The sequence below is a fragment of the Pseudonaja textilis genome, chromosome 7 (genome assembly GCF_049901715.1).
Source record: "Pseudonaja textilis isolate UNSWEBS1 chromosome 7, rPseTex1.2, whole genome shotgun sequence".
Taxonomy (NCBI): Eukaryota; Metazoa; Chordata; class Lepidosauria; order Squamata; family Elapidae; genus Pseudonaja; species Pseudonaja textilis.
The window spans coordinates 29482877-29495310 of record NC_141996.1 but is presented as its reverse complement, the minus strand read 5'-3'; the positions used below and the strand labels follow the sequence as shown (position 1 = coordinate 29495310).

The 12434-nt window shown below is 34.7% G+C and overlaps 1 protein-coding gene across 2 annotated transcripts; it reads left to right on the top strand.

The window, feature by feature from the left end:
• The first annotated feature begins 1543 nt into the window (after positions 1-1543).
• TIPRL (TOR signaling pathway regulator) lies at positions 1544-12434 on the top strand. Of its 2 annotated transcripts, none has more exons than XM_026722410.2 (7): positions 1544-1779; positions 4642-4821; positions 6540-6639; positions 6742-6873; positions 7979-8074; positions 8750-8812; positions 10152-12434. In XM_026722410.2, the coding sequence occupies exons 1-7, from the start codon at positions 1679-1681 to the stop codon at positions 10284-10286; spliced, it is 807 nt and encodes a 268-aa protein (XP_026578195.1). In that variant the 5' UTR covers positions 1544-1678; the 3' UTR covers positions 10287-12434. The 2 variants fall into 2 exon arrangements, with proteins under 2 accessions (XP_026578195.1, XP_087793444.1); XM_087937318.1 differs by having other exon boundaries at positions 10133-12434.

Below are 12434 nucleotides of genomic sequence, written 5' to 3'. Positions count from 1 at the left end.
GAATCTACGGGCCATTGCCAAGAGAAAGATGAGAGTCATGAGACCGAACAATGCAGAAGAGCTGAAGGCCGCTATTGAAGCATCCTGGTCTTCCATAACACCTCAGCAGTGCCACAGGCAGATAGCTTCCATGACATGCTGCATTGAGGCAGTAATTGCTACAAAAGGGGCCCAAACCAAGTACTGAGCACATATGCATGCTTATACTTTTCAGAGGTCCAATATTGTTCTATGTACAATCCTTGTTTTATTGATTGCATGTAATATTCTAATTTTCTGAGATTGTGGATTTGGGGTTTTCATGAGCTGTAAGTCATAATCAATTATGACAAATCACGGCTTGAACTATCTTGCTTTGCATGTAATTAGTCTATCTCATATATTAGTTTCACTTTTTAAGTTGCATTACTGAAATAAATGAACTTATGCACAATATTCTAATTTTTCGAGTTTCATCTGTAGTGCAAAAAACACTACATCTGGATTTCCAGATGTTGGTGAACAATCCCTAGTACCATTAGTTAATATTAAGTAATGTAAGTATTCTAATGTAACTGAGATTCTTAATAATTGGACTATTGTATTCTCAGTGTTTTTCCTCGTCTTAAAGTACAGTACCAGAGATTTTACTTCTTAAGCAAGCAGTTGATTACATATCCTTTGTTTCCCACTTTAAATTGTAAATTAGTAAACAATTTAATTCACTAAATTCCAATTTAGTAATCAATTTAGTTAACGTTAACTAAAATGAAAGATAAAAAAGAGACACGGATTTCTGAATCCACCCTTCATAAAGGGCAAAAATAAAATATGTGCAATTTTTCCAATTATTTACATGCATCATGATTGAATTCTTACTGTTGTACAGTATTGTTTCTAAGTCATGAATGGCCAACTCGATGGTACAGAAAGTTTTGAAGATTCTGTTTGTCCATTTTTTAAAAGGACACAGAAACCGATTTTTTCCCATTTCCAAGGGGAAAAAAAACAACAACAACCCCCATCCTCCAAAACCCCTGACTTATTATGAAGGTATCATTAAATCCCATTTTAACGGTAGGGATGCACATAGATTTCATTCTGATTTTAACACTTAGATAACGCAGGGTTTGGTTCCCTGTCATTTCAGAATTTTCCCCTTTTTGAAGTTTAAAATTTTTTTCTTTCTGGGTTTTGATGACCGCAGACTAGCACGGCTTTCCCCTTAACAACATCTGAAAGAAAACGTGTACGCCTTGCTGGAGAAATAATCTATTTATTTTTATTCACTAATTGCTGCAGAGATGCTTACAAGTATTTGCTTGCAGAGTTTCCTGCGGGAGGAGCCTTAATTATTTTAATGCGCTGCAATAACTACAATTGAGAAAAAAAAATAAAACCCGACGAATTCTTTTGAGTTCACTTTTAAACACGGGCTCCGCTCATGAAAAGCGCCCCCTCCGGAGACCAGGAACCGGAAGGCGAGTTTTTGAAGCTTTTTCATCTTCCACGGAGGCATGAAAACCCGGAAGCGGAAGTGGCATGCTTGACGGCTGCTGCTGCTGCTGCTGCTCCTTGTGGAAGAGGAGCCCGAGGTGGTTTTTTTGCAAGATTCTTAGCCGGGGGTTTATTCTTGCCATTTGCCGAAGGAAGCTTTTCCCGTCTCTATGCTGGCCGCCTTGGGATTGACGCCGCCATTATGATGCCTGTCTTCAAAAGCAGCCGCCGCGACTTTGCCTTCGGGCCGTGGAAACTAACGGCCGCTCGGACCCACATCATCAAGTCAGCCGATGCCGAGAGGTGCGACGGAGCGTGACTGGGGTGGGTGGGTGGGAGTGGGGGGCGACCGCCACTAAGAAGGACGGTGGGCTGGGCGCCTGCCTTGCGCTCGGGAAGCGTCACAAAACCGCTCGCTGATTTTAGCCTGGTACAGGTAGTCCTGGACTTACAATTGTTCGCTTTGTGACCGTCCACTGAAAAAAATGACCGTTTTTCACACTTATGGCCGTTGTGGCAACCCCGTGGACGGGTGATCTCAAAATGCGTGGCTATTGACTCACATTTATGACGGTGGCGGTGCCTCTGGGTCATGTGATCCCCTTTTGCAACCTTCCTTCAAGCAAAGTCAATGGGGAAATCAGGTTCACCTAACAACCGTGTGACTAATAACTGCAGTGTTTCACCTAACAAATGGGGCAAGAAAAGTCGTAAAATGAGGCAAAACTCACTTAACAAATTTCTCACTTAGCAACATAAATTTTGGGCTCAGTTGAGGACTACCTGTAGTGGTTTGGCTCACTCTTCGGTGCTTAATGGCCCTGAGACATACAGATTTTGTAGATCAACACATCGGAGGACTGGGGGATGAGGGGGTGGGCAGCTTCTATACCTGGGCTTCAGAAATATGGGCAATTGTTAAATGGCAACAGAGAATTGCATTTTCTGGCTCTCTGTTGTCAGTTAAAGGTGCTGAAGTTTGGACTTGTGCAGTCCAGGTTTGCAGTCATAGCTGCAGGAATAGTTCAGTTTGTTGAAGCAGGAGCTTCCCAAATATGAAGTTTACTTCCCTTAAGGAGCTATAGGCAGAGTGCAGGGGAGCTGTGAAGAACCTTTTTGTTTCATTGTTACAATAAATCTACCTTTCCCAAAATGTCATTCCCTTTTTTCATTACTCATCTGTGTTCATTTTGGTCTTTGAATTTTTAGGGGAATTTTTAGGTTAAGATTACACAAAAAAGAGGTGTGATGGCAAAGTGTTGAGGAATCGCTGTTATAAATGCATGACAATCCCTCCTCGCCCATAATTCTGCAAAGATTTGTAACAATATGAAGCAAATGGAAAGCTGAGGCATGGCGATTGCAGAGTGCAGTCTACTACCAAGATCTTGGGGTTTTTTCCCTGGCTTCTCATCTACAAAGTTAGGATATTTGGAGTATATTTTAGTGAAGTATTTGATATTATGATTAGTGGTTCCTTTTTTTATATATATAATTTTTTTTAATTTTTATCACAACAACAAAAACAAACAAAACCTTTCTGTTCCACAGTGTGTCAGTTGAGTACATATTTCTTCGTGCACAAAATAATATCATACATATTTAACTTGTATATATTTATAATTGTTCTTTTCAATATTTTATATCAGATAAGTCACTTATTCTATTATCCTTAACTTTTAAGTCCTTAACTTTCAATAATATATTTCAAGCTCATATTTTTACTCTTAACTCATCTATTTATCAGTAACAATATGTTATACTATACTAATATAATTCAATTCTTTACTCTTCTGTCCAACCATTTATAAAATAGATTCCAAATTTTATAATTGTCTTTTTCTTCTTGTTCTCTAATTGCCATTGTTAATCATCTCATTTCTGCACATTCCATTATTTTCTTAATTATTTCCTCTTCTGTCGGATTTTTTTTCATTTCTCCAATTTTGTGCAAATACAATCCTAGCTGCTGTTAAAATATTAATAATCAAATACGTTATTTCTTTGTTATAATCCTCAGGCAAAATTCCCAATAAAAATGTCTCTGGTTTTAAGTCTATAGGTTGTTTTATCATCATCTCCAGCCACATGTATATTTTAGCTCAATACTTTTTAGTCTCTGTGCATGTCTACCACATGTGGTAATATGATCCTGGTAACTTCTGGCATTCCAACACTTCACCGACTTACCTTCAAACATCTTAGCAATTGTCATTGGGGATAGATACCACCTGTAAAGCATCTTATGCAAATTCTCTTTATAGGCCATTGACATAGTTAATTTATAATTTCTAGACCATAATATCTGCCATTTATCAAGATCTATTCCATATCCAAAATTTTCCCCCTATGCAATCATTGTTTCTTTTACTTGTTCATCCTCTAACTTCACTCCTAATAGATAACCATATAATTTTTAAATCAACTTCTCATCAATGCCTGTTAGGATTTTATCTAATTCAGTCAATTCCTCATAAAACCCAGTCATCTTAATGTCTTTTTCATACCTTGTATGTATTTGTACCAATTTATATTTATCCCTTGTAAATCAAATTCTTGCTTTGTTTTGAGTTCGTCCTTTTCGTTTAAAATTTCATCATATCTAATTATGTCTTCCTTTTTAAATAGCTGTGGATATGAAAAGGCTTCTAAAGTTGATAACCAGGCAGAAAAACAATTAGTGCTTCCTGTGCAGAATACTTTTCAGACTTTTAAAATTAAGCTGTTTTGTTAGAGAGCTCTACAAAATCACAGTTTCTCTTATATTCCTCCATATCAATCTATTTTCAATATGCTTTTCATTCTGTTTAACAATCCTTTCTAAGGAGTGCTCCAAATATATGAATAATGTTGTGTATATGTTTTTATGTGTGTTTTTTGTTAAGCTGTGATTGGCTTCTATTTGACAGACCATGTTAAATTACTGTTCTGATTTCATATTCATTATTAGAATTACCTTCTTTATACCCAGCAGTCTTAACTTCCATCATCCATAAAAGTGAATCACAACTCTCTATGATTTGGCAAAAAAAGAGGGAAGCTGTCCAACTGCTAATTTCAAATATGCAATGAATGTATATTAAAATATTATATGGTTAAGTATAGATCTTTATTTTATAAAATCAGTGTATAGCTCCAAAATAATCTAATCTTGTGTCTGTGTAGGTTAGCGGAAGAACTGCACATGCCATGTGTTCCGGAAATGATGTTTGGTGACAATATCCTAAGAATTCAGCATGAACTGCTCTTTGGCATAGAGTTCAATGCGACCGATGCTTTAAAATGTGTAAATAACTCCCGAGGAATGGTTAAAGTTGCTTGTGCAGAAGAGTGGCAAGAAAGCAGGTAATAGCATATTTATTTGTATGGTTTTTTTAAGATAGTATAGCTAGATGGGCCCTAAGGAATGATTTTGCAAGCTGTGTAATTCTTCAGATCTGATTCCCCAAAACTGCTTCAGAATGTATACTTGTCTGAAATTCTTTTAAAGCAATTTCTTATTTTGTTTATTTTGTCCCATCTCGTTGAAGCAGATAAGACAGTGGTGGCGAATCTATGGCATCCATGCCACAGGTGGCACACAGAGCCCTCTTTGTGGGCATGCGTGCCATCGCCCCAGCTCAGCTCTACAGTGCTTGCCTCCCACTGGCCAGCTGGTCTTTGGGTCTCTGCCAAAGTGTGGGAGTGGGGTGCATGCGCAAAGGGCACATGCACATGTGCAGGGCATGCTCGTGGATGGGCATGTGCCTTGCATTCTGGGTATGCGCACTTGCACTTTGGGCACTCAGTGCCCAAAAGGTTCGCCATCACTGAGATAAGCCATGTAATCCTTATAAGACTATAAAGAATGTAGGCAGGTGCTAAATGTGCAGTAATGTACTCTGAAGCATCTTTTGGGAATCAGTTCTGAAAGGTGGCAGTTCCTTAATACATATAATCTGTATTGATGTTGTTCACTTGATATGTGATCTTGACAGTTGTTTAGCCTTCCTGTTTTTCCTGTTATGAATGGTACTTGTACTTTTTAAAATAATCTTTAATGTTTACATTTAAATTTTTTGAAACTATGGTTAATCTGTTAACTCTGAAGCACATGTGGTCTTGTACAAAACTAATTGTTCAAATAGATTGTCTGATGAAGAATCTTGATGAAATAGCTCGATACTTGTGCTTCGCTATGAAACTATGTGGTCAGGCTTAGTTTTTGGGGAGGAAAATAAGGGGGAAAAATTATGTCTCTGCCTACCAGCATCCATCGGTATTCATCTGACTAGCGTACTGTCAGTGTGTGAGAGAGTTGAGGGCTGTTTGGAAACTGAAGCAGTATTTGCTGTGTGAGCAAGAAGGAGACAGCAAGGAGCCTGGACATGGCTTAGTTCAAGTATTCAGTACTAAAGCTGCTTGGTGCTGTGAAAGTAAAACTGAAACTAAAACTCTTATCCTCTGCTTGTGTTTTGCATTTGGAACAGATTTCTTTTCAGGTGGGGAGGGTGAATAGAACTCCTTAGCATCAGAGCGTGTTAACAATAATATACAAAATACTAATGCTCTGATTCTCATTTCAAAAAATCATTTCTTAGTAAGTACCTAGAAGCCAAGAGGAACATACGTGCCAAATTTCAAATTTGTAGGCTTTACAGTTCTGGAGATTTTGTGATGTTGTATGAGTGGTATTTCACTTTTATATACATAGATTTTGCTTCATCTTTGAACAGCTACCGTTTGATCCTATATATGTTTCTTCTAGGTGATTAAAACTGAATTTACTTCAAGGTCACAATGCACATTATTATAAGTATAGGCATAAAAGCAGGAAGAAGTGAAGGAGGCTACATTACTTCTATAGCTAACATCTTTGAGGAAAAAAATAAGCAATTTTTAACAGTATTAAAAAAATACTGAAATGCCTTACCACATTTTCTCTCTTAACATATTAAATCTATCAGTTTACAGGTGCATATTGATTTATAGAATCATAATTCATGTATTTTGTAAAATAGATGTGTAGAAATACTTTTTGCCTGCTCCTGTACCTGATACGTTATATTTGTCTTTTCCTGTAGGTCTGAACCCGAACACACAAAGGAAGTTGTTAAACCATATGATTGGACTTACACAACAGACTATAAAGGAACTCTCCTTGGTGAAACACTAAAGTTAAAAGTATGATTGTGATGGTCAACTATTTGCAAGAATGAATTTGTTGAACAATTAGGCAATCAATTAAACAAGAAAGAACGTTTAATTTCTACTGTGTTGTTCTAGGTTTCTTCCACAACAGACCATATAGATACAGAGAAATTAAAAGCCAGGGAACAGATAATGTTTTTTGAAGAAGTGCTCTTGTTTGAAGATGAACTTCATGATCATGGGGTTTCAAGTCTAAGTGTCAAAATTGTGAGTCCAGTAATCTTTTACATATTTCTTCCATAATTGTATAAAATGAAGAAAAATACAGAACGGAGAGAATCACAAACCTATTAATAATATCCCTTGAATTCATTTCTTCTGGGCATTTTCATGTTTAAATTTCAAATAAGCTTTTATTTAGTTGGAATTATAGAATTAAATAATTAATTAAATTATATGATATAAACAAGTCATTGGAAAAATGGAATAGATTGAGTTTAAAATAATGCAGGAAACGCTTTCTATACAAAAATGTGTATGATATGGTGATCAGTTTACATTCTGTAAGGCTTTTGATTCAGAGTGAGCGTGGGACAGTTTTTAATTTTGTTAACATTTCTTTTGTAGGAAAAATGTGACTTACAATAGGGTATCAAACTTGCGATGATACATCATGTGATGTATCACAACTTTACCCTCCTTTGCTAAAGCAGATGGGTGTGGACCAGCGCGTGATGCATCTGGGCCACAAGTTTGGCACCCCTGACTTACAACCACAATTGAGCTCAAAATTTATGTTGCTAAGTGAGAAATTTGTTAAGTGAGTTTTGTCCCATTTTACAACTTTTCTTGCCATTCTTAAGTGAATCACTGCAATTGTTAAGTTAGTAACATGGTTGGTAAGTGAATCTGTCAGAAGTTTGCAAAAGGGGATCAAATGACCCTGGGGCACTGCAACCGTCATAAACGTCAGCCAGTGGTCAAGCATCCAAATGTAAATCACATGATCACAGGGATACTACAATAGTCATAAGTGTGAAAAATGGTCATGTCACTTTCTTCAATGCCATTGTCACTAAACAAACTGTTGTAAGTCAAAGACTATCTGTATACTAAAAATAATGTCTTCATTACTGACATTTTCCCAGACTTATAAAAATACAACACTGATTAGTTTACAGATTTTCCTGATCACGTATTTGTGCGTGCAGGAAATTAAGATCTATTAAAATTATCTTCCTAAAAGTAATTGGAAAGGTTATATTATTTACTAATGAAGGCTTTTAAGACATTTACCATGTTTTTAATTACCTGTTAGAGAAATCTGTTTTAAATGTGTGCAAGTACAAATTATTCTTGCTATGTTTGACAGAGAGTAATGCCTTCCAGCTTTTTTGTGCTGTTGAGATTTTTCTTGCGAGTTGATGGAGTTCTTATTAGGATGAATGATACAAGACTTTATCATGAGGTAAGACAATCTTAATGTGAACATTTGGTTGGAAAAGTCATAAAAAACAGGGTATACCTTGATGTTTAGAAGTGACATTTTATTTGCTAATACATGTATGCTATTGTCTCTAATTTTAGAAATAAGATAGTTGCAGCTTTGTTAGCTGTTTCTTTGTACAAGTAGTTGAATAGACTTCTAAAAATCCCAAAGGTATCTCTGCCTTGTCCTCTGTACATGGCTTTTGTTAAGTAGACCTAAAAATATTAGGAATGAGATATGCAGTTATTAGTTTTTAAATTTATATACTGTCTGGAGTACAATTATTGTAATACTGTGTGCATTCCATCTGTACTGCCTAGAACAGTATATTTTTAAAATAAAAATATTCAGCATATAGATATATACTACCCAAGTACATCCTGTATGGATCTTACCAGATTAAAGATGGCATGTGGATCCACATATATTATGTTATATACAGCATTTCCAACATGAATGTAGTTGCCTTATTACTATTTGTAAATAATACTAAATTTACAGCATCTTTATTGGATATTATAACAGGATTCTGTGTTAGTGTTGCAATAGATTACTTTTGTACAACAGAAGTTTCATTTTATTTGAAACTATATGTACATATTAAATCTGTTTCAATGTTATGAAAATACATTTTATCTGTTTTCTTTTTAATAGGCCAATAAATCATACATGTTGCGGGAATATACCTCTAGAGAAAGCAAAATATCAAATCTAAAGGTATTAATATTTAAAACATTTTTTCTGTCAGAATTAGTAAAATTTTGGTGCAAGTTATTTTGTGGATACTGAGAAACACCATTATTTTAAGCATTAATTAAATTTATATGAGAGAAGTGAAATTAATAATCTGTGTTTAGTGCTGCGATATGTTAAAATCAATTAAATAAATCTCAGTAATTAAAAAATAGGAAATTGTGGAATAGAAGTTACTTAATAGTATATTTTGTTCTTAAAAAAAAAATTGTTTAAAATGTTTCCACTAGTGCTAAAGAAACACATTTTTCCTTTTGGAAAAATACAAATATATATTTTACCTGATATCCTAGTTATATTCTATCAGTGTCAGCATTCCAAGTAATTCACCCATGAAGTGAACATGGTTGAGGCCATCTTGGAGACTTCATGGTTGCCATTGAGATTACTTTGTGGGCCCATTTGTATTATTTGAACAATCCAACCATTTCCTCTTCCAGTTTGTTCAATATAATAACTGGCATGCTGCATAGCCTCCTGCCCCATTGTGGCTGCGAAGAACTGGGCTTCCCATACATGGTCAAAAAATAAGATATCCTCCAAAAATAAGCCTTAGTGTTTATTTTGGAGCCCCTCCAAAATATAAGACTGGGTTTTATTTTTGGAGAAACACAGGTAGTAGCTTCTCATTCTTGTGATCACTCAAGTATATTTGTGTGTGCAGGGCTAGTACATATAAAACTTAATCACATTAAATTCAGATATTCCTGTTAACCACTAAAACATACTTCAATGACAAAAATTATATTTATTTAAAACATTAAACTTCATTTCCTGTTGTAATTATTTATCCCATTATTTAATCTCAAACACATGTCTGAGCCTCTAACATTATGTAACATGGGAAAAAAATTGGTAAACAAGTTGTTACAATTCATATGATTCTGTTTACAGTGGTGTATATTGCTAATGCTAAATGTCTATTGCCATTATTATTGCTTCAATCTACTGGCTGTGGAATAGTGCATGCCAGGCATTGAAGCTCATTTCTGTTCTCAATCACCTCACAAAATTCCAGAAAAATGCAAGCCAGTTCTAGCACATCACCGTCCCTAGTGTAATAATTTGTTGTGTAGTGCAGTTGCATTCAGAGTTGTAAATGCAAGTTGGGAGACCATATAAATAAGTAAGCAATTTCATTTTACTTTTCTCTAGCTATCCAGTTTTCAGAATAGAAGTGGAAACATTGAAAAATAAAAATCTGTAATTAAAATAATATTTACCTAACCTGTTAATATGTTAACTTATATTTAGATATACTTTCTCTTTTGTTGTTCTCTAATGATCTCTCTCCAAATTCAAGCACATTCCCCCAACATTGTTCACGGATCCTAATGAGATTGCCCAGTATTTGCCTGTCAAAGAAAATATTTGTGAGAAGCTGGAATTTCCTGAGAACTCATGCCAGGAATCTGCAGCTGCACCTGAAGGCACTTAATGAGATCGGCATAATCTGATGAACTTGATATAGACCCTGTTCTTATCTTCTTGGCCCTTAGCACTGAAGATGCTGGATGAAGATCTGTCTGTAGGCCTGGCTAAATGTTCTCTAGCCTTGGGTGGGTGAAGCTAACTTGGAAGTTTTTCCTGTACTTTCATTGTGTCTGTTTTGAATATGCTCTGATCTAATAGAAAACTGCCGTTACTGATATTGGAGAGTAAGTCCCCAAATAAGGATCAGTTATATTAAAGTATGCAACATTTCAAGAAAGACTGCACAGATGTTCAAAAATCAAAACAAAATAAGAGTCCTTCACAAGCGCAGTAACTTTTAGGGATGCTGTTTTAACATAGTCTTTTGTTATAAAAGGACTTGTGTTTCATATAGTGTGAAAGAGAATAATTATGTTTCTTCTCTAGGTTAAATTTGATTACTTTGTTGAGGATCATTGATGCTTGATCAGTTCATGAAATTTAATGTATATTGAATGATATTGTTAATCCTCATTTACTTGCTGCCTGTCTTATCAGATACAAGCTTTGTTACCTTCTAAACAAAGCTAAATCTTTCATAAATTGTAATCAAACAAGCTACATAAGTACAGATAACAGGATCCATTTTTGCCCGCTTCCTACCATTCTGTCATAAATTAGATGTTAATATGGTATCACAGATTGAAATTGTTAATGCTCCTTGTCAACCTGAAGTTACCTCCTTTTAAAAATATTGCAAGTTTATATTGATTAGATTGTTAACAAAAATTAAATTCTTATAATATTTGTAATAGAATATGAAGTATTAATATTGGGCTATTGCAACTAGGACAGACATGGATACTTTAAGCTACCAGTATTTTTGATAAAAATGATTGCACATATATTTATAAAATAGTTACCAAACTGCACCATTCATATATTTCTTAAAGAAGATAAACTGAACTGTTGTAGAGAAGTTGTTTCATCCGTTTATTTCTAAAATTCATGTTCAGTTCTTACAATAGTCCCTGCTATTTTTTGGCAACAGGCAAAATAATATTTGAGATTTTGGTGATAACAGAATAATAAATTTTAGGTTTGTTTTTATATATTATAGACTCATAAAAATCTCAGTCTGGTACATTACAAATATATACATTTCTCTGATATGATTTTTCTTATCTATTGCCTCAAGGGAGAAGAATTTGAAAATCAATGATTGCTTGTTTGTCCTTTTTTATTCTGTGTTTCAAATTTCTAAAAAAAATTCTTGAAAAAGCCAAATAGCTAACACTTTTCAGAATTACTAAGATAAGACGCTCTAATTCAGTGTCCACAAATTGCATTGGACCTTATGCAGTGTGTTAAGAGTAAAGATGTATAGGATAGGTTCTGGGTTTTTAAAGCCTTACCTGAAACAGCATTGTATGTTTACTACTTTAACATACATGCATAGGTAAGAATTCAGTCAGGCGGGCATTTGGTTTGCTCTGAAAAATGATTATGTTTTTCCAATACATATGTTGACTCCAGAATTTTTAAGAAAAGTACATTAATCCTATATCTTGAGACAGCTTCAATTGTTTATACTGCATAGCTATTCATGATTGCTGGTCGTATAACAAAATAGAACTGATAATTAGACTACAAAAGTTATTGGGATAAAATAGGAGAAGAAATAAGAAGCAAAAAGATTTGAAAAGCAAGGCCAAACAACACATTTATATTGTAGACAAATATAAAATTAGTTATATTGTAATATTTCTTTCAAGAAGCTAAATTTATTTTATTCGTCATATAACAAATATACAATATTGCATATAACTATCAAATTCAGACCAGAGAGGGAGAGAAAACTGGATCCTTATTCCTGTATCATGCATGTTCTACTTGACATTTAACAGTAGTGAAATCTCCTGTGTGGGATTTGTTCTTGTAAACATTTCTTTGTGAAATTAAGCAAATTCATACCTTCAAAAGGTACAATATACCATCAATATTTACAACTTTGAAGTTAATGGGAGCTATATTGTACACCCCTTCATTTCAATAACACTTGTGCAGAACTATTTACTAAAATTGTACTCGTCAGCATGAAAAAGGCTTATATTGTTTAGTCAGAAACATGTAATGGTTTGTGTTCAGTCACAAAATAAAAAAGTTGCATTTA

What these genes read in the sequence shown, in the direction of transcription:
- TIPRL (XM_026722410.2), top strand. Translation starts at nt 1,679, where the DNA reads ATGATGCCTGTCTTCAAAAGCAGCCGCCGCGACTTTGCCTTCGGGCCG. An exon ending in AAGTCAGCCGATGCCGAGAG is followed by an intron (nt 1,780 to 4,641) that starts GTGCGACGGAGC and finishes GTGTCTGTGTAG; the next exon opens with GTTAGCGGAAGAACTGCACA. An exon ending in GAAGAGTGGCAAGAAAGCAG is followed by an intron (nt 4,822 to 6,539) that starts GTAATAGCATAT and finishes CTTTTCCTGTAG; the next exon opens with GTCTGAACCCGAACACACAA.